The 19,455-nt window shown below is 30.2% G+C and overlaps 1 protein-coding gene across 3 annotated transcripts in view; it reads right to left on the bottom strand.

Moving 5' to 3' along the window:
* LOC111626066 (zinc finger protein 43-like) overlaps nt 1-19,455 on the bottom strand; it is a 44,928-nt gene that overhangs the window by 10,463 nt on the left and 15,010 nt on the right. For all 3 annotated transcript variants that reach the window (XM_023369351.1, XM_023369350.1, XM_023369349.1), the window contains exon 2: nt 8,353-8,480. In XM_023369351.1, coding sequence (XP_023225119.1) covers nt 8,353-8,455 — 103 coding nt within the window. In that variant the 5' untranslated portion in view covers nt 8,456-8,480. The remainder of the gene's footprint in view (nt 1-8,352; nt 8,481-19,455) is intronic.

Raw genomic sequence — 19,455 nt, 5'->3', positions numbered from 1 at the left:
CTACTACTACTTCATAGTAGTAACAAAAACATTCATTAGAACTATAAAGAAGTGCTGGAATGTATGAAAAGGTGTGCTTTGTTATATATAATTTATAAAATTTCCAGCTTATGGTAGATGATTTAGTTTAAAATAAATAAGTANAAGTAGTAGGACTCCTACTACTTCCTTCACCATAAACTGTAATAAAAAAAATTATCCAATTGTTGATCTATCTAGCATAAAGTCAAAGTCAATACTTGAGATTTTCAACTTCTGTTTTATTTAATGCTCTATCACTTTCTTCAACTAGAGATGCATAGAGTAGTTATAAATTCAGACTTTTTAAATTTATTTTAAAATATATTTGAACTTTTAAGTAAAATATTACTATATTTTTTGCAAATAAAAGATTCATTATTACATTTGAAAAGAATTTTCAAATTATTGCTTGCAGTATTTTATTGTTCATAATAATTTTTAACATATTTGGTAAATAACTATTTTAAACCATATCAAAAGGTAAAATAAATACTTAATCTACTACTACTTCATAGTAGTAACAAAAACATTCATTAGAACTATAAAGAAGTGCTGGAATGTATGAAAAGGTGTGCTTTGTTATATATAATTTATAAAATTTCCAGCTTATGGTAGATGATTTAGTTTAAAATAAATAAGTATATTTTATCCATTATAATTTATTTTTATTGCAGTTAATTTTGCATAATCATTCAAAAGCATTGTGAAAGACGGCATGATTTTAAATACTAAAAAAACAACATTATGTAATCCATAGATAGTTTAAAGAAGCAATTTCTGAATCTGCAATGATATACATCAGATATGTTATTGCATCTTTCAACTTTTGATAAAATTATATTTCTATCTATCTGATCCTATATATCTTTGCAGTTTTTACAATCCATTATCTAAGAATATACTTTTTTTTCAATAATGTGAACACTAATATTAAAAGATTTTATTTCCTCTTTTGCTTTCTGAACATTTTACTTGGTATACGTTATAATAATTTCTCTCTTGTAATTTCTTGACATTTTAACGAAAGAAAAAAAAAACAAGGTGTAAATTGATTCTGAAGTAAAATTCTTAAATTTAATTCAGGCAGTGAGCTTTGATCATAAAAAAACTTTAAAAAAACAAAAAAGTTAAAATCTTTTTACCCATTACTTATAATTATGATTATTCTTATAAGCTACATTCTCTATCTGTTATTCTAATTACAAATTATAAAATCCTTATTGTTTTTCATTATTTTAAGAAAATTTCCTAATAGCTGACATTATATAGTAAACACTATATTTTTATATATTAAATAAAATAGTCAGCTATCTTTATTACTAAACATACTAAACACAGTTATGTTAAATATATTAAATAAAAATAATGTATTTATATAAATAATGTATATGTTACTGTGAATGACCGATATCTGGCGAATGTCAGCATTCACACAGTCGTTTCGTCTATGTATGAAATATTTGCTAAATATAATTATTTCTCACTTACACCAGCAAATGTCGACATTCAGCATGAACTGATGGTGAATGTTGAATAAAAATATTTTTATTACATTAAGACAAAAATGCAACTTTTTAATATGCCAAAATAGGAGAAAGCTTAAGTAACAGCACATGTAAATAAACTGTTGAACCTAAAACAAACAGTACATTCTAAATCAGAAAAGAAAAATAATATGCAATAGTAAACTTACACATATATTATGTGATTAACATTATACAATCTTATTTATTGTAACAACTTAAACTGTTATGACACTGAATTTCACAAGGGTCCCTTGCTTTTACAACTGCATTTATTCATGGAACACTTCTTTTTGCAATGACAACGTGTATAGCCTTGCCCTCCACTTTTGGAATTATCTGCAGCTGCTTCTCTCAGCAATATTTCTTGAGAAGAAATCTCATCTATGAAAAGTAGCTTTTCTTTACAAATTACAAACTGATTGCGGATATAAAGCTGCTTGAGGGTACCTTTTTTTGTTTGCTAATTTATAAAAGTCGGAGTCGTCTATTCCAACAACAACCACCAACACATTTTGGGCATCTGTACGGCCACGGTCAACATCAGAGACAAATAAATTCACTATTTATCACACCGGAATTACTAAAAAATTTACACACCTGAACCATTTACGATGTGATCATGCAAAAGATCGGTAAACAAACGTTTTCGAACCCCTTCTGGGCTCTGCTTCAGGTTCCAATCAGTTTCTATAATAATTCACCCATCAAACTCTGACGAACGAACTGGTCGCGCATGCACGACGTGGATTGTGTGAATCCATTCGAACCTACAACTCAAATTCAAGCTTTAAACGACATGATCGAACCGATTTCTACTTCTAACGGATATCGAACGTCTTTATAGAAACTGATTGGAACCTGAAGCAGAGCCCAGAAGGGGTTCGAAAATGTTTGTTTATCGATCTTTTGCATGATCACACCGTAAATGGTTCGGTGTGTAAATTTTTTCGACATCAGGGACTTGTATTTGTATGGTATCACCAATTTGAGCAGGATGAAATTTTCTTTTTGAGGTTTGTAACATTTTTGTTGCTTGCAGTAGAAGATTCTCATTTGCAACCACTCTTTTTATAGAAATAAATTCGTGTTGTTCAGTCAGGGCTTGACATGAAGACACGGAGGGCTGCAGCTCCTCTTCAATATTTTCCTTTGGAATATGGTATTTGTTATGGCCACTGCTCAAATTTTCTTCAAACATATTAACAATTTCTTTGACCTCTACCAAAGCTTATCTGTACTTGTCGACATACACCGGCAATTGTTCAAATTTATAATAATATAACCAAATATTCGGTCTTTCACAGTAGCATATATACTGAATATTTCTTGTTTCTTATATTCTTAAATTAATATTTTAATACAATACAAAATAAATACTTCACAAAATTCTAAGATATAACTTTCTTAAATGATTTTAGGTGAATTTTTTGTGCTTAATATTTTTATACTTGCAATACTAAAATATAGCAAATATAATTTATACTAATTTCATAATATGCATTTATAATTTTGTAGTGAATAAGTAAGAAAAATTCACTCTTTACAGAAATTTCAGCAAATAAGTTTTAATAAACAAAAACATTTTCAACTTAATTTGATATTTGATAATTGAGGAAAACCTAACAGTTAACAAACAAGTAAACTTTGAACAAAAAGAATATAAAAGTCTTTAAAGTATTACAACTATAATTTATTAATTTAATGTTTATTCTTGATTATTTTTACTTTTAATTTTTTTACCTTGGATTTAAATTTTTATATGTTCTATTTTGTATTTCAAATTTCTTTATGCTTTTTGCTCAAAGTTTACTTATTTGATCACCATTATGTATTTGACAACTGAGGAAGATCTATCAAATTAGATAGAAAACATTCCTATTTATTAAAACTTATTTTGCTGGAGTTTCTGTAACATGTGAATTTTTTTCTTCTTGATATTTTCTCCTGTTCTGAAATAATTTCTTTATAAAAAAAAAGACACATTATCAGTAAAACTACGAAAACTTACGTATTAAAAAATTTTAGTAGTTTTAAAAATATCTAGACACTTTTCTGTATAGATATTTCTATATTATTTAGTCTAATTATGTAATTATTAAAATTATTAATAAGTATAATTTTATAATGAAAATTCATAGAATCATCAAACTTCTTTAAAGCCTAAGCAAAATACTGCAAAAATACACGATTTGTCATTCATTTCTTAATACAATCCAGACAAGTACTTTTTGTAAGATTAAATATTGTATAATTAAATAATATTTTAAAATCAAATAGAAACTGATTCATCTCAAAGGAAAACTAGCCTTATAAGTTTGGCTTCCCTGTTACACACGTTGCATGTTATGCAGTAAAGATGGCTTTACAGGCAAATTATTAGAAAATCTCAGAAAAAAAATTGCAAAACAAAAAATATTTTGTTGTGCAAATTTTTGCTGTTTGAATAAAAGTAATGAAATGTTCAATTAAAATGATAATTAATACTTTATTTTATGATTAAGGTAAATTATAGTGCAAAAACCAATTTGATAAAATGCTAATTAAGTTTTACTTCACTAAAATCAAAAAAATTTCAAAACTAACACTAATGATTCTTTCATTATTACAGAATCTTTACAATTCAATGTAAATTATCTTCAAAAAATTTTAATGTAAAAAGCATATGAATTTATTTATGCTATAAATAAGTTCATCTAATTTCTTACTAAAAATGAAATGTGTTTATTTTTAATAAATGAAATTTAATTCTTCAGAGAAATATAAAACCATATAATTGTTATTGTTAAGTAAAATAAAATACATTAATATCTGTTGTATTTACTTGTATATTAAAATTAAATAAAGAAAATCTGAAAGAATATATAAATTAAACCCATTTTTCTTCATTTATAAATACATTTTATAGATAAATAGATTGAATTTTTTTCATATTTCAGATGGAATGATACAAATAAAAAAGGACAATTAGATAATCTAGAAAATCCAGTAAAAACTATTTCAAGAACATGAGATAAGTAAATTGACTAAGATTTTGTCAATCCATCAAATCAACAAAGAAAGTATATGCTAAACTACAAACATAATTGATACAATATCAGGAGTCATGGCTGTCACTCACCATCAAGTAAAAAAGTCACTGACATATATTACTATATTCAATTAAATTATTTACACATGAATCAAATATTAAGCAATTTAATTAATTAGTTAATGATTACATATTCATTAACTGTTTTGGAACTAATGTTTTTCATTATTCAAAGTGCTTTCGAGTTCCTATAATCCATCCTCAGAGAAAGTATGCTAACATTGAATATCAAAAAATGATACAACTGTCAAAAATAACAGTTCACACTCAAAATCAGACAAAAGAGTAACAAAGAATTACACAAGAAAAATGTTTAAACTCTTAATACACAATTTATGTTAAAATACAAATGTATTTAAACATTCAGTGTATGTAAATGCTATGTTGTGTTATGACTAATTTCTGATGTGAACTATTTTTGACAGTTGTACATTTTTTGATATTTACTATCAGACTATGAAAATGAATTATAGTATCCCAAAAGATACTTAAAATAAAATGAGAAAGAGTCAAGAAGAAAGAAGAGGAGAAAAAGTAGTTAATGAATAGATAAGAAAAAACTCCAGTATTAAATTAATTTGATTTATCAATTTAGCAAATATTGTTTTAGTAATCTTTTTTATAAAACTACAACAGAAATTCTTTGTTTTAATATAACAAAATGTTTGACATCCCAACATAACATGCATATATCAAAATTTTTATTCAAATAATTAAATGACTTTTACAGAATTAAAAAGAAAAATGTTAATAATTTGAATCCAATTATTGAAATGATAATTAATTATAAAATTCAAATGAAAAATGAATATTCTAATAAATTATTTGCTCTTAAATTTTTATCTGTTTTAGCAGAAAATCAAAGAAATTATTTTAAAAAATGTTATTTATTAAATTTTACTGACGAACGAACTGGTCGCGCATGCACGACGTGGATTGTGTGAATCCATTCGAACCTACAACTCAAATTCAAGCTTTAAACGACATGATCGAACCGATTTCTACTTCTAACGGATATCGAACGTCTTTATAGAAACTGATTGGAACCTGAAGCAGAGCCCAGAAGGGGTTCGAAAATGTTTGTTTATCGATCTTTTGCATGATCACACCGTAAATGGTTCGGTGTGTAAATTTTTTCGACATCAGGGACTTGTATTTGTATGGTATCACCAATTTGAGCAGGATGAAATTTTCTTTTTGAGGTTTGTAACATTTTTGTTGCTTGCAGTAGAAGATTCTCATTTGCAACCACTCTTTTTATAGAAATAAATTCGTGTTGTTCAGTCAGGGCTTGACATGAAGACACGGAGGGCTGCAGCTCCTCTTCAATATTTTCCTTTGGAATATGGTATTTGTTATGGCCACTGCTCAAATTTTCTTCAAACATATTAACAATTTCTTTGACCTCTACCAAAGCTTATCTGTACTTGTCGACATACACCGGCAATTGTTCAAATTTATAATAATATAACCAAATATTCGGTCTTTCACAGTAGCATATATACTGAATATTTCTTGTTTCTTATATTCTTAAATTAATATTTTAATACAATACAAAATAAATACTTCACAAAATTCTAAGATATAACTTTCTTAAATGATTTTAGGTGAATTTTTTGTGCTTAATATTTTTATACTTGCAATACTAAAATATAGCAAATATAATTTATACTAATTTCATAATATGCATTTATAATTTTGTAGTGAATAAGTAAGAAAAATTCACTCTTTACAGAAATTTCAGCAAATAAGTTTTAATAAACAAAAACATTTTCAACTTAATTTGATATTTGATAATTGAGGAAAACCTAACAGTTAACAAACAAGTAAACTTTGAACAAAAAGAATATAAAAGTCTTTAAAGTATTACAACTATAATTTATTAATTTAATGTTTATTCTTGATTATTTTTACTTTTAATTTTTTTACCTTGGATTTAAATTTTTATATGTTCTATTTTGTATTTCAAATTTCTTTATGCTTTTTGCTCAAAGTTTACTTATTTGATCACCATTATGTATTTGACAACTGAGGAAGATCTATCAAATTAGATAGAAAACATTCCTATTTATTAAAACTTATTTTGCTGGAGTTTCTGTAACATGTGAATTTTTTTCTTCTTGATATTTTCTCCTGTTCTGAAATAATTTCTTTATAAAAAAAAAGACACATTATCAGTAAAACTACGAAAACTTACGTATTAAAAAATTTTAGTAGTTTTAAAAATATCTAGACACTTTTCTGTATAGATATTTCTATATTATTTAGTCTAATTATGTAATTATTAAAATTATTAATAAGTATAATTTTATAATGAAAATTCATAGAATCATCAAACTTCTTTAAAGCCTAAGCAAAATACTGCAAAAATACACGATTTGTCATTCATTTCTTAATACAATCCAGACAAGTACTTTTTGTAAGATTAAATATTGTATAATTAAATAATATTTTAAAATCAAATAGAAACTGATTCATCTCAAAGGAAAACTAGCCTTATAAGTTTGNAAATACTTTTAATGTTCTAGTAGATATTAAAAAAATAATAATGTCTAAGAAAGTCTAAGAACCTGAGAGAATAAAATAAGATTGTGAATCTAGATGTATTAAATAACATGGCAATTTAAAATTTTTAAATATTCACAAATACAATTTTATTAAATGAAATGCAAATCATTTTTTTACAGGAATGTCAATTCTGTTTGAAAAAAACTTTTCCAAAAATCAGTTTAAAAAAACACTTACACAACGAAAAATCTAGCTCATGAAACAAAATGATGGAGAAAAGTAAACATTTTCAATTGCCTTTAGCAATCATCAGGACAATTTTGGATATTTAATATTAGTTTTTTTCTCCCGATACAAATGCGACCTACAACTGCCAATCAGACATTTGTTTTAAATTTTAAATTATTACATTCCATCATCCATTCTATTCTGATATCCATTTCCGGATAAGTTTCTTAACTTAAAGATGGCTGCTAAAGGCAATTGAAATGTTTGTTTTTCTCCATTGTTTTGTGTTTCATGAGCTGAATTTTTGGTTGTATAAGACTTTTATATACTATCCAGTATTTAGTGCATTTATTAAAAATCAGTTATTTCAACAAAATTCATTATAATATTTGCTAAAATTCTAATTAGATAAAGTTTACAATTGCTAAAAGAAATCTTTACAAACTTATTTGGTTTTAGATAATAATTAAATGAAAGATATTTACATTCTAGTAAAATTTTGAACTCAACATTTCCTTTTTTTTTTTTAATTTAAAATGCTATAATATATTNACATTATACGTGAGAATCGAACCCGAGAACTCAAGCTTATGAATCGGACTCGTTACCACTCTGCCACAGAATACTTGAATAGAAGTACGTATAATTTATATATAAAGTGCTAACAAAACTTTAAGTTCGATTTTCTCGATTATATTTGAGTATTGCACTTTAGTATTTTACAGATAGTACACTAACATCGTGTACTACCTCTACACCAAAGATCATCAAAATCCATTACCCCAAAGCCGTAGGCTCTCCTTGTAAAATCCTTTTACTTTCAGACTTTCCAGCACATCCTTAGTACTTGAGGATGGGCTGAAAAGCTCCAAACATACAAGGATTTTAGTGAAAATTTAATTGATTTGATCTTAAAAAAATGTGTTCAAGGAATTTTTATATAATGTGAAATACAAAAATTTATTTTTATCATTATTTTACCTGACAGATTCTGAATCCCTTTTTTGGACAGATCTGCTGGAGTTTCATTATTAAATGACGATGATGACGACGACGACGTCACAATGTTTGGATATTCTGACATATTCAAAATTAAATCAGAGTTTAAACTGAAAAGTAAAAATAAAAAAAGCATTACTATATAAATTATATATGTAAAGCAAATAATTGCAATAATTCACTACAAAAAAAAAAAAAAAAAAAAAATACTATTTAACAATTATTATTTTTACAGTTTAGTCTTTATATAATTTAGAGTTTTCAACTAAATGTCAAATCATCTTACACAAATATAATGTTACTTAATATCTATTAAAAATGTAAAATGTTTCTGCTAGCTAAATTTTGTAAAAATATTGCCTTATATACAGGATATCTCATGTAAAACTGGTTCTGCTCACCAACTGAATAAATTAATGTAATCACCTTATTGGGAAAAAGAAACAAATGAAAAAAAATTAAATTAGACAATGAAACTATTTGAAAATTTAGTTTTATTTACAAAATATTATGGAAACTTGCATAGTAAATGCTTCATCATTTAAGGCTGTCCTGTTTTCAATCAGTGAGAGTGGACCAGTTTTACATGGGACACCCTATATCAATGATTCCCAAATGGGTGCTACTTTTGCTTCTTTCCACATCCAAGGGACGAGAAGCAAGTGGGTGGCAGGAGTGCTGAAGGCAAAGTTCTGACTGAACGATGACCATATGTGAAAATTGGGATTACTGACAACCTTTCTCTTTTCTCTATTAAAATTGGTATGAAGAAACATTGCATTTAATGCTTTCCAGATGTGGAGGTCAATATCCAGTAAGGACTCAAAGTGTGAGATTTTCCAACAACATTTCCAAACCTATCTCATACAAATGAAAATTGGTTAGGAGATAGTGGGTGTAAGTTTATGAAACCAGGGGGTTGTGGCTCAAAAAAAGTTTGAAAATCACTGCCCTATATTTTAAAATTATTACAATAATAAATATTTAATGATTAAATTTAAAAAAGGAACAGCTCACAAGAATTGATGAATGCATAATGACATTTTCTAGGTTTCAATATGAAAATGTGATAGCAAGATTCTTTTTATCTTAAATCTTTAAAATATTCTACAAACTATCACATAATTGACAATGTTATTACATAAATGATAAGTTTACAATAGTCATTAAAATATGAATATACACATTTGAGATCCACATATCCAAGAATGAAAGCAGAAAGTTTGATATTTCTAAAAACACAAGTTGCCAAACTATGGTAAAAGCTGTGTGAACCAGTATTGCACAGTATCAAATATTTTTTCAGTTTGGTAGGTTTCCATTTTAAACAGGTTTTCCTTGACATAGAAAATTGCTCTGTTCTGAAGAATTTTTCCCATTTTGGCAGATTTCCATTTTATTCAGGTTTCATGTTGGAGAGGTTTAACTGTACGAGGTCTGTTCAAAAAATACGCAGACTGACATCATAAAACAAAATGTACTTTATGTAGAAGTTACATATCTGAGTATCCTTCAAAGTACTCTCCTTCCCAACGCACACACTTATCCCAACAGTGTTTCCACTTGTTGAATCAGTCTTGGTACACTTCTTTTGTAATGTCCTTCAGTGCCTTCATCGCATTTGCCTTAATCTCAAGAATCATCTCAAATCTTTCTTTCAAGGGTCTTTTGAGTTTGGGGAACAAGAAAAAGTCACAAGGAGTAAGGTCAGGTGAATAGGGGGTGGGGAAGAACAGTGATCGAGTGTTTGGCCAAAAACTCACTAGTTCTTAGAGTTGAATGGGCTGGAGCATTATCGCTTGGTGGAAGTGCGAACTTGGGGCCCAATCTCAGCACCTTGCTCACAAATGTGGGAACTTGTAGGTCATCCCACACGATGAACGGGAATGACAGTGGGCTCCTTATTTGTGGTGCTTGCCTTTTTAGAATCCATTGGAGTTTTCTTAGATACCTCTTCCTACATGATTGTGCAAGCTTCTCTTGCTTGGCAACGAGCCTAGCATTCTCACTCCTTAGGGTGTGCATGCTGATGTCCAACAGTGCATTCTCTACATGTATTAGCTCCACCAATTTGGCATAGACTAGCTTCCTTGTTGATCTTATGGCCCTGTTTAAGCACATGCTTCTAACTTTATCAAGCAGCGGTTCAATTCCCGGGAGGAAGTCTGATCCAGAATAACGACATGGGGAGTACGTTCTTCTTTTTGCATTCCGACAGGAACTCAAATCTGGCCTTAGTAAGGCTTATGAGTGCCCGATCGTAATGATTAGCCAGCATCGCTAATTGTTCAACAAATGGTGGAATATCAGCACCGTAGTAATGTAACACCAACTCGTATCTCTAAACCTTTTACCGGTGCGCGTATTATCTCACTCTATAACAGTTACAAACGTTTTCAAACCGTTACGGTTCTTCTTCAGGTACCGATCCCCTAACGGAATGCAGTTCAACGATGTTACGAAATACGATCCAGAACAATGTCCCGACCCGATGACGTCACTACGGACTTGTGCGTTATGCATGGTGTGCTCTATCTTAGAGATTTATCTATTAGGGCCTGCCAGGCCGTCGATAGAGCAATTTTGTCCTTGTAGTTAATGCAATAACGTCTTTCACTCGTGTTTATGCATATGTATATTGCCTCCAGCCATCTGAGGTGGTTCGTGCGGTGGGTGATGTGAATGACCTTTGCTTGTGAGAATATGGGTTCTATGTCAGGATCCCACAAGTATATCGCAAGAGCTGTGTTGGTTCTTTCATGGTTGATATCTGCTTTATGCTTTTTGATCCAGGTTATTAGGTGGCATTTAGTTGATCCTATGTAGATCATGTTTCTATCACACCTGTGATCAATGACAGGGATGGTGTAGACACCAGGGAGCTTATTTTGGTCTGGGGTGTCCTTTCTGTTCCTTAACAAATCAAAAATCGTAGCGCATCTTCTAAATGTAATACGGATATTCTTTTTCTTAGCTATCTCCTTCTATAAGGATTTAAGTACCGGATTGTATGTGATAGGGATGTTGCTACTAGGAGTATCGTCAGAGAGTTGGTGACAGTTTGCTTCCTGCTGCATTTTTGCATTTAGTTTGTATATGAGCCCGTGGTATCCGTGCTGTTTGGCTATATCCTCTATGCGTTTCATTTCGGACCAGAGTGCCGTTTGGGACGAAAAGTGCATGTGTGCCCTCCTGATCAAGGCTTTGAACACTGCGACTTTGTATTGTGAAGGGTCACATGACCCTGCTGGTATGTATAAACTATCTGAGGTTGGTTTGCTGTAAACAGCTGTGTGGACGATTGAGCTTTCGATTGTCATGTTAATGTCCAGAAAGTGTGCCTCTGTAGGATGTGCCTGGTCTATTTCTATAGTTAAGCTGTATGGGTTGTTATTGATATCCTCGACCAGCGCCTTACTGTTCGGCTTGTCTTTCCATAGTATTAGTATATCATCAATGTAGCGCTTATATATTAGGATGTTGGAGAGGTATTTCAGGAGAAATTCTGACTCAAGTTTCGTCACTACTATTTCACAGAGGTCTCCTGCAATGGGGCTGCCCTTTGTTGCTCATACGTTGTTCCTTTGAATTGGAAGAATGAGTTGTGACACAGACAATGTGCCAGTTCGAGGATGTGCTGATGGAAAGTGTTGTCATTTACGATGCTAAATAGGGTGTCCCTGATGGCACAAAATACTGGTGGAAGTTTAATAGATGGATAAAGTGACTTAAAGTCTAAAACTGTGATGAAACAAGGTGGTGTAGGTAATTCTTTCACTATGGAAACAAGGTCTCCTGGAGTGGTGATGGAGTACGGATATCTTTCCAGGAGGGGTGTCAGCATCCGGTGCGCGGCTTTCTCCAGTTTAATGGTAGGTGCCCTAGCTTTATCAACTACAGGTCTTAGCTCGCACCCCTGCTTATGAGTTTTTGCGAACGCAAACATTCTAGGAACCTCTGGTGCATCGGTAATGATATCTTTTAGTCCCAGCAGTTTCGCTAGTTTCGTATTGGCGAAGCGTTTAATCCTTGTTTGTAAATTGGCAATGGCGTTGCTGTTAGCGATGCTGCATTGCATATGGTTGATGTGTTCTTCTAGTAGTCTGTTGTAGGTGTCTCTCTTCATGAGTACTAGCGACTTGTTTTTTCCACTCTGACCAGCGTGACTTTGCACTTCCGCATCCACTTACGCGTACACTCTAGATTTGCTCTCAATTGCCGCTCTTCCTGCAACTTCCCGGATTTTTTTTTAGGGTGTGTGTGGCTTTCCATCAGAAGTATTCTTTCACTCTATCTGGACATCCCAGCAACAGCGCCTCAAGGTCGGGGATAGTGTCGTGATGGAGAAACCAATCGCCATTCCTCCACATTTCTGGCCTTTCGCGATGGATGGCGTCCCTCAGATGTTTCAGAACTTCAATGTAGTAAGTCTGTTTCACTGTGGAACCTTGGGGGGAGGTACTCATGGTGAACAACACCCTTAGCATCAAAGAAAACTGTTAGCATTACCTTGACATTGGATCGAACTCGACACGCTTTTTTGGATCTGGGGGACGTTTCACCCACCCACTGGGACAATTCAATCTTTGTTTTAATGTCATAACCATAAACCCGTGATTCACCACCTGTTTAACAGCAAGTCGTTGCTCCATCAGGTCATTCATTCTGAAATCCGACAAACAAAAAAATCATACTTCACTAAAAACCGCATAGCTAATCAACAAATAAAGATACAGGTAGCCCTCAGTTTATGCCGGTTCAATTTACGCCAATTCACAATAACGCCGCTGCACAATTCGCAGTTTTGAGATGTAATTCCCCGATTTTCCCTATGCTAGACTAATTTTCATTTCAGTGTTGACATATTTGCCAAGCCACGACATTGTACATTCGTTAAAACAAAGATTTTTATTGAATATAATTATTTTTTCTGTTTAATATTATTGGTATGTATACATTTGTATTAAATTAATATTAAAATCAGTGCCGTAACTAGCCATTCCTGTGCCCTGTGCAGGAATTTGCATTTATGTCCCTTAATTAGGTTTGGGAAAGTAATAAAACAAATACATGCATTTTGGGCCCCTCTTCCAAGTGGGCCCTGTGCCATTTGTTGGGGTAAGATGCCTAGTGGAGTCACATGGTCTACCATGTCCGATCGGGATCGGCAGTAACTGACAATGGAAACTTTAGAACCTTAACTACATCACACATTAATTGTGTTTTGCAATTTTTAATAAATTCTATTTCAACTTTTAATTTAAAATTACTCTAGAAACATTTCACAACAAAAATTTCGTTCTTATCTAGCTTTTATTCACTTATTAACTTTTATTCTCAGATGTAGAAAATGAAGTAACGGTAGCCAACTAAAGCTTTCCACACTCAATATTGGCCCAACGATTCTTCATACAAATACATGACAATATGTGACATCATCATTTGAAAATATCAAAAATTAGGCATCTTCCCCCGCTTACAATATTACCCTGAATGTTGCAGTCAAAACCAGTTTTTAGTTAGAATGCATTTTAACTAGTTGAAACTAGTTTATACTAGATCTCTTTGTTAAAACCTGTTTTGTCTAGTTAAAACTAGAATTTACTGCTAGTGAAAATGAATTTGAGTTAAAACTAGTTTTAAGTAGACAAAACGGGTTTTAATTAACAAAGATATCCAGTATAAACTAGTTTCAACTAGTTAAAATGCATTCTAAAATGGGTTTTGACTGCAACATATATAAGAACAATGAGAGGGTAGGAAATAAATCAATTTAGAAAATATGTTTCAGTGTATATTATATTACAAAACCAGCAGACCCCGCCACGCATTGTTGTGGCTCAAAGTGTATAAATGTATAACACTTCCCCCGTGTGGGGGGAAATTTTTCGAAAAATTTCTTTTTAGTGTACATTCTCTTGGCGTGCCCTATTAAAACGGAATCAAAAACACAAAAAACCGCATCTAAAATAGTAGAAATAGAAGCAGAGTTCTTTATGGTAAGCCTTAATCCTGTTCATCTCCCCCCAGTGGGATGAATTTCGACACGTATATTATATAAAAACACGTGCGTATTCGAATGCAGCGTTGTGTGAAAATTTCAAAGGAATTGGTAGGAACAAACGAACATTACATTTTTATTTATATAGATAGATAAATGATGATCTACTTTAGTCCATCCTCACAGAAAAGCAAACTTAGGGCGTCATACTCGTAGCACCATCTGTTGGACATATAAGCCAACCCTAGACAAAAATCCATTGTAGTTTTATTTAATTAATAAAAAATCTGCAGGTTTGATTAGTGGTCATAAAGATGCTACAGTTAAAATTTGGTAACGATTGGTTCAGTAGTTTTCACGGTTAGTGGTCACAAACGAAAAATACATTGTCTCTTTATATAATAGTATAGATAAATCCTTTTAAGATTTAAAAGATTTTACCAATTTAGCAATTTACTTATTATGTTTATGTAGGTACAATATGTGTATTCACAGAAACTCCTGATCAACATTAAAAAATTAATAATACAAAATTATTTCAGCAAGTATTCTTTAGATTACTTCAATAATCATCATACATACAATTATGTTTTAAAAAAATATTTAGCTCTAAAGGAAAAAAAACTTGGAAATAACTTAGAGTAAAATATTCTCTTTAGCTTCTTTGTAAAGCATGTGATATTTACCAAGAAGCAGATCTGAAGGAGAAACAGTAAAAAGCCATTGCTTTGTTATAAACTATACATTTGGATATCAGGAATAAATTTTAAAATTAAACTTTAGCACTTTAAATATTTGCCAAATGTTACATTCTTTATGAAGATGCTGGAGAGTATATTTTTTTCATCATTCAAAAATAATTTTAAAAAATTGTAAATCTTTTCTTGTAAAATAGATAATAGACAAAACTTATCTACATTAAGCTAATCAGTTAACTTGGCATATTGAAGTAAAAACAAACAAAAATCATTGTTGACTCAAATTTAAATTAATATTTTAAAAGTTAATAAAATTTTACAAAGTTATCCAGAAGTTTTAGTAAACTTGAAAATAATACAACTAATGTGTTCTAAATGGAACATCCTCCATTAATAGGAACAAATAGAGCGAGTATATCCTTTTCCTTTCTATTCTGATTGATTTAATAACATCCTATGAATATTTAAAATTACTTACTTTTAAAAAATTAAGTTAACAATTCTTTGTGAAATTTTAAACATATATAATTCTTTCTTGTACAGTTTAATATGTTTTAGTTTACAAACTAAAAAAGAAACTGTTATGATCAAGTAAGATTAACATTTAACTTGATTATTAATTATTAATTTTACTTGATTATAGCAAAACTAGCAATGTTTACATGATAAAATCATAAAAATGCTTTGAGATATCAATATCCTAGATCATAACATTCATTTTTTTTTTTTTTTAAATTAGTGAAATACAAACTGCATTTTGCTGAACATGATGGCCTAGAATTTTATAAATACAATGTGCTTAGAAAATGTGGGGTTTTACAATTACATTCTGGATAAATAATGATTTCTGATAAATTGGAATAAAAATTGCTTATATTTAATGTTTTTCATTATCAGAAAGTCATTTCATTGTAGAATTCTATAAAATTTGGTTCTGTGAATGTTAATTTTGAAAATTAAACTAATTCAGAAATCAAAAAAATAATTGCACAGTCAAATCTGTTAATGTACTTTCCATAATTACACACATAAAATTGGCATTTAAGTAACTGTAAAGTATTCAGGCAGTAATGTAGTAAATTTATATACAGTATTTGTTATATGTAAAATTCACTGAAAATAAAATAACTGATTCAATATTTGAAAAACAAATAATTTATGCTTTCTATTCTGTTACATTAAACTATATTGATGAAAGTGTATTCAAAAAACAATTCCACATTAGTTACTAATGTATCTGAAACAGTCTCTAACATTTAAATAATTTTTATCATTTCATCAGAATCTTTAATTAGGTAATATAATATTGTTTCAACAAATTTACTAAAACAATTGGAAATCAATTATATAAATGCAATTTTTTTTATACAACTATTCAATTTATGCACAAAAACAAAGATAATATCATAGAAATAGAAAACTAAGAAAATAACCATCTTTCCTAAACATAATTTTTTTAGTTTGTTTGCAAACTTCTTATAGTACTAACTTTACTTTTACTTACTTATATGTTTAGAAATCTTAATGCTCAATAATCTAATTATTCAAATATTTAAGTATACATATCAGAAGTACTTTATTATTTAGTAATAGGATCATTACTTAATAGCAGAATTTCTGATAATGTATAAAGTTTTTTTTTTTTTTTTGAAGTATTCATCTCATGCAATGGAAAAAAAAATTTTAACATACTAAATGAGTAAACAAAAAACTGATTACCAATTAACCTGTATGATTTGTGAAATCACTAAATTGTACTCTACTAAGGATGAACTAACCACTATAATTACTCAGCTGAATTAATCAATGCATCTTTAACAGTAAATGAAGTCTAAATAAGGAAGATCAAAAATTATGTCTTCAACCAGGTTAATGGGTCATATTTGGACAGTTTCAACTGTCCATGCCTGAAGTGAATCCATTAACTGGGTCAAAGACATTAGCCTTCTTTAAACTTTACCCACTGTTATAGGAGCATTGATTGTATATAGTAATCATAAGCATTTCTAATGATATGTTTGTTTTATAATTGTCGTTCTAGTATTGGAGTAATTCTCATTTGTCAACTCTCCAGATAATTAAGTGAAATTTTATATTATAATTCATAAGGATTAGAATAAGTTAATAAAATTAGAAGTTATATTTTTGATATGGTTAATTATTACACTGTCAACATAATCACAAACATTTCATTCTACTGTATATGAAAGCAATCACTTCCACACAATTTTTTATTCTTGGGCTGAAACTAGTTCATAAATCTATTTTATGAATATCAAAACAGTATAGGGAGCATAACGAGAACATAAAACAAGCAAGACAAGACATGTATCACTGGTGAAATGAATAAGTTAACAGAATAATAAAGGAATGCACTCTTTAATATTAAATAAAACTTATAGAAAATCACTATAAATTAATAAATTCTGTGTTCCTAGTCTAATTTTGATAGAAAATGGGACTTATGACTTGGTTTCCATCAAAATTTCTTACGAGTAAGACTAAATTTTTGAGGAGTACTGAATGGTAACCATAGATGAGGCTTGGGGTCACTGACAACCTTCCCTTTCCTCTGTTAAAACAGGTAAAAAGAAACATTGCATTTAATGGTTCCTAAATGTGGAGAACAATGTATGCTAAGTGTGAGGTTCATAGAAAAGTTTTTCTAATTATATTTCCAATCCTTTCTCACACAAGAAAAAATGGGTTAGGGAGTGTTGAAATATGGTTAGAGGCATTTGATATAAGTTTATGGAACCAAGGGGCAGTGGTTCAAAAAAGTTTGGGAATCACTGTTATAAACAATGTAAAATATTTTAAAAAATTATATTTGGCTTAATGAATTAAATTAATTGGTTGTAATGTGGCAAGATGCCATATTATTGTATATGCGCGATAGCTGTAAGTCTAGTAATAACAACTCTTTCTTGTGTTCTTTGTCTTCTCATTTCTTTGTCTTTCCATTCTTCACTTCCTGTCCGTTGAGGGGGGAGGACATCGACGAGAACGAGGCAAGGCAGGGAGTGTTCGCCCTGAGGCAGACAGGGTGAGAAAGGATTCATTCTCGAGGTGGACGTGCCAGCGATCGGACGGAGATGGACTAAAGAGACTTGCTGAGAATAGAAGGGCGACGAGAGACATAGCCATCCACGGAAGAGGAGAGTAGGTCCCGACCAAGAAATATATATATCATATGACTGGAATACAGCCCCCCTTCCAACAGGGCGATCTCATATATTGGTATCCCGGGTACCCTTTTTTTTATCGAACATTTATATCTCTTTTATTATCTACACTATCCTATCCTTCTTCCCTAGGTTAACCTTAGTTTATAAGTTACATTATAATCGTAGTACTTAAGTTCTTAGTGTTCCATTGTCGCGAATCTGCCTCCGTCGTGCACCACCACGTGCATAAGGCTTTATTCCTGCTATATATGTGTGAGGACGAGAAGGGATTGGTTTGATTTGTTTTATTTATGTTGTTGCCCAAAAGTTCGGGTGAACCCTTGTAATTGCTGTTAGTTTGATAATAAATCCTGTGTTTTTTTTATATTCCTTGTCCTTGGTCCTTTCTGGATTCTGTGCACCATCATATCTTAACATTAACATAGGGAATAAACTAATTTTTATCTTAACCCATCATTTATAATATTTATTCTTCTTTAGGATAACAATACTGATGAAATACATAAAAGACCACTGATATTTGGGATTAGGACAGAAATTATTAGCAACAAATTTTGTACATAAATAATAACAACATTTCAGGATAATACTGTTCCTACCTTAAAATGAGACACCTATTAAACTATTAACAGAAAATGTTATCTCTTCCTGCATAAAAGCTACACAACCCATTCAAAATCTCTTAAGGAACCAACTATCAAACAGGTTCCAGTAGGAACTGAATATAAACATTTAAAATATTTATGTATAAATAAATACAAAATATACAAGAAACCTAAGTACTTCCAGTAATAACATTTTAATGAAATAGGAATGTTTTCAATCTCTCCTGAGGTCTGTATTAAGTTTAAAAATACAAGTTCTATAATGGACTTTAGACATTTCTTCCTCCGGAGGAGGTTTTCCTTTCCTAAAAGTTTTTTGAAAACCGAATTGTTCTAAAACTGAAACAATGTAAAATGGATTAATCCATTCCTGACCCCAAGACAAAGCCATTTTAAAAATCTTTTTAGCTGTACTTCAAGCATAAAAAATGCAATATACTACTTTATATTAATAAATCTATATTATTTAATTTATCTAAGCATAATAAACATGAATTCTTGGATGCCATTTATATTATGTGAATGTCAATTGATGTCTTTTTTATTAATTAATTTGATTTAGATTCAACTGTGGTGTGTACCAAAAATGGAAA

The sequence above is a fragment of the Centruroides sculpturatus genome, unplaced genomic scaffold (assembly GCF_000671375.1).
Source record: "Centruroides sculpturatus isolate CEXI.00-Female unplaced genomic scaffold, Cexi_2.0 scaffold350, whole genome shotgun sequence".
Classification (NCBI taxonomy): Eukaryota; Metazoa; Arthropoda; class Arachnida; order Scorpiones; family Buthidae; genus Centruroides; species Centruroides sculpturatus.
Note: the sequence above shows the minus strand (reverse complement) of the source record. Positions and strands in the feature narration are given on the sequence as shown.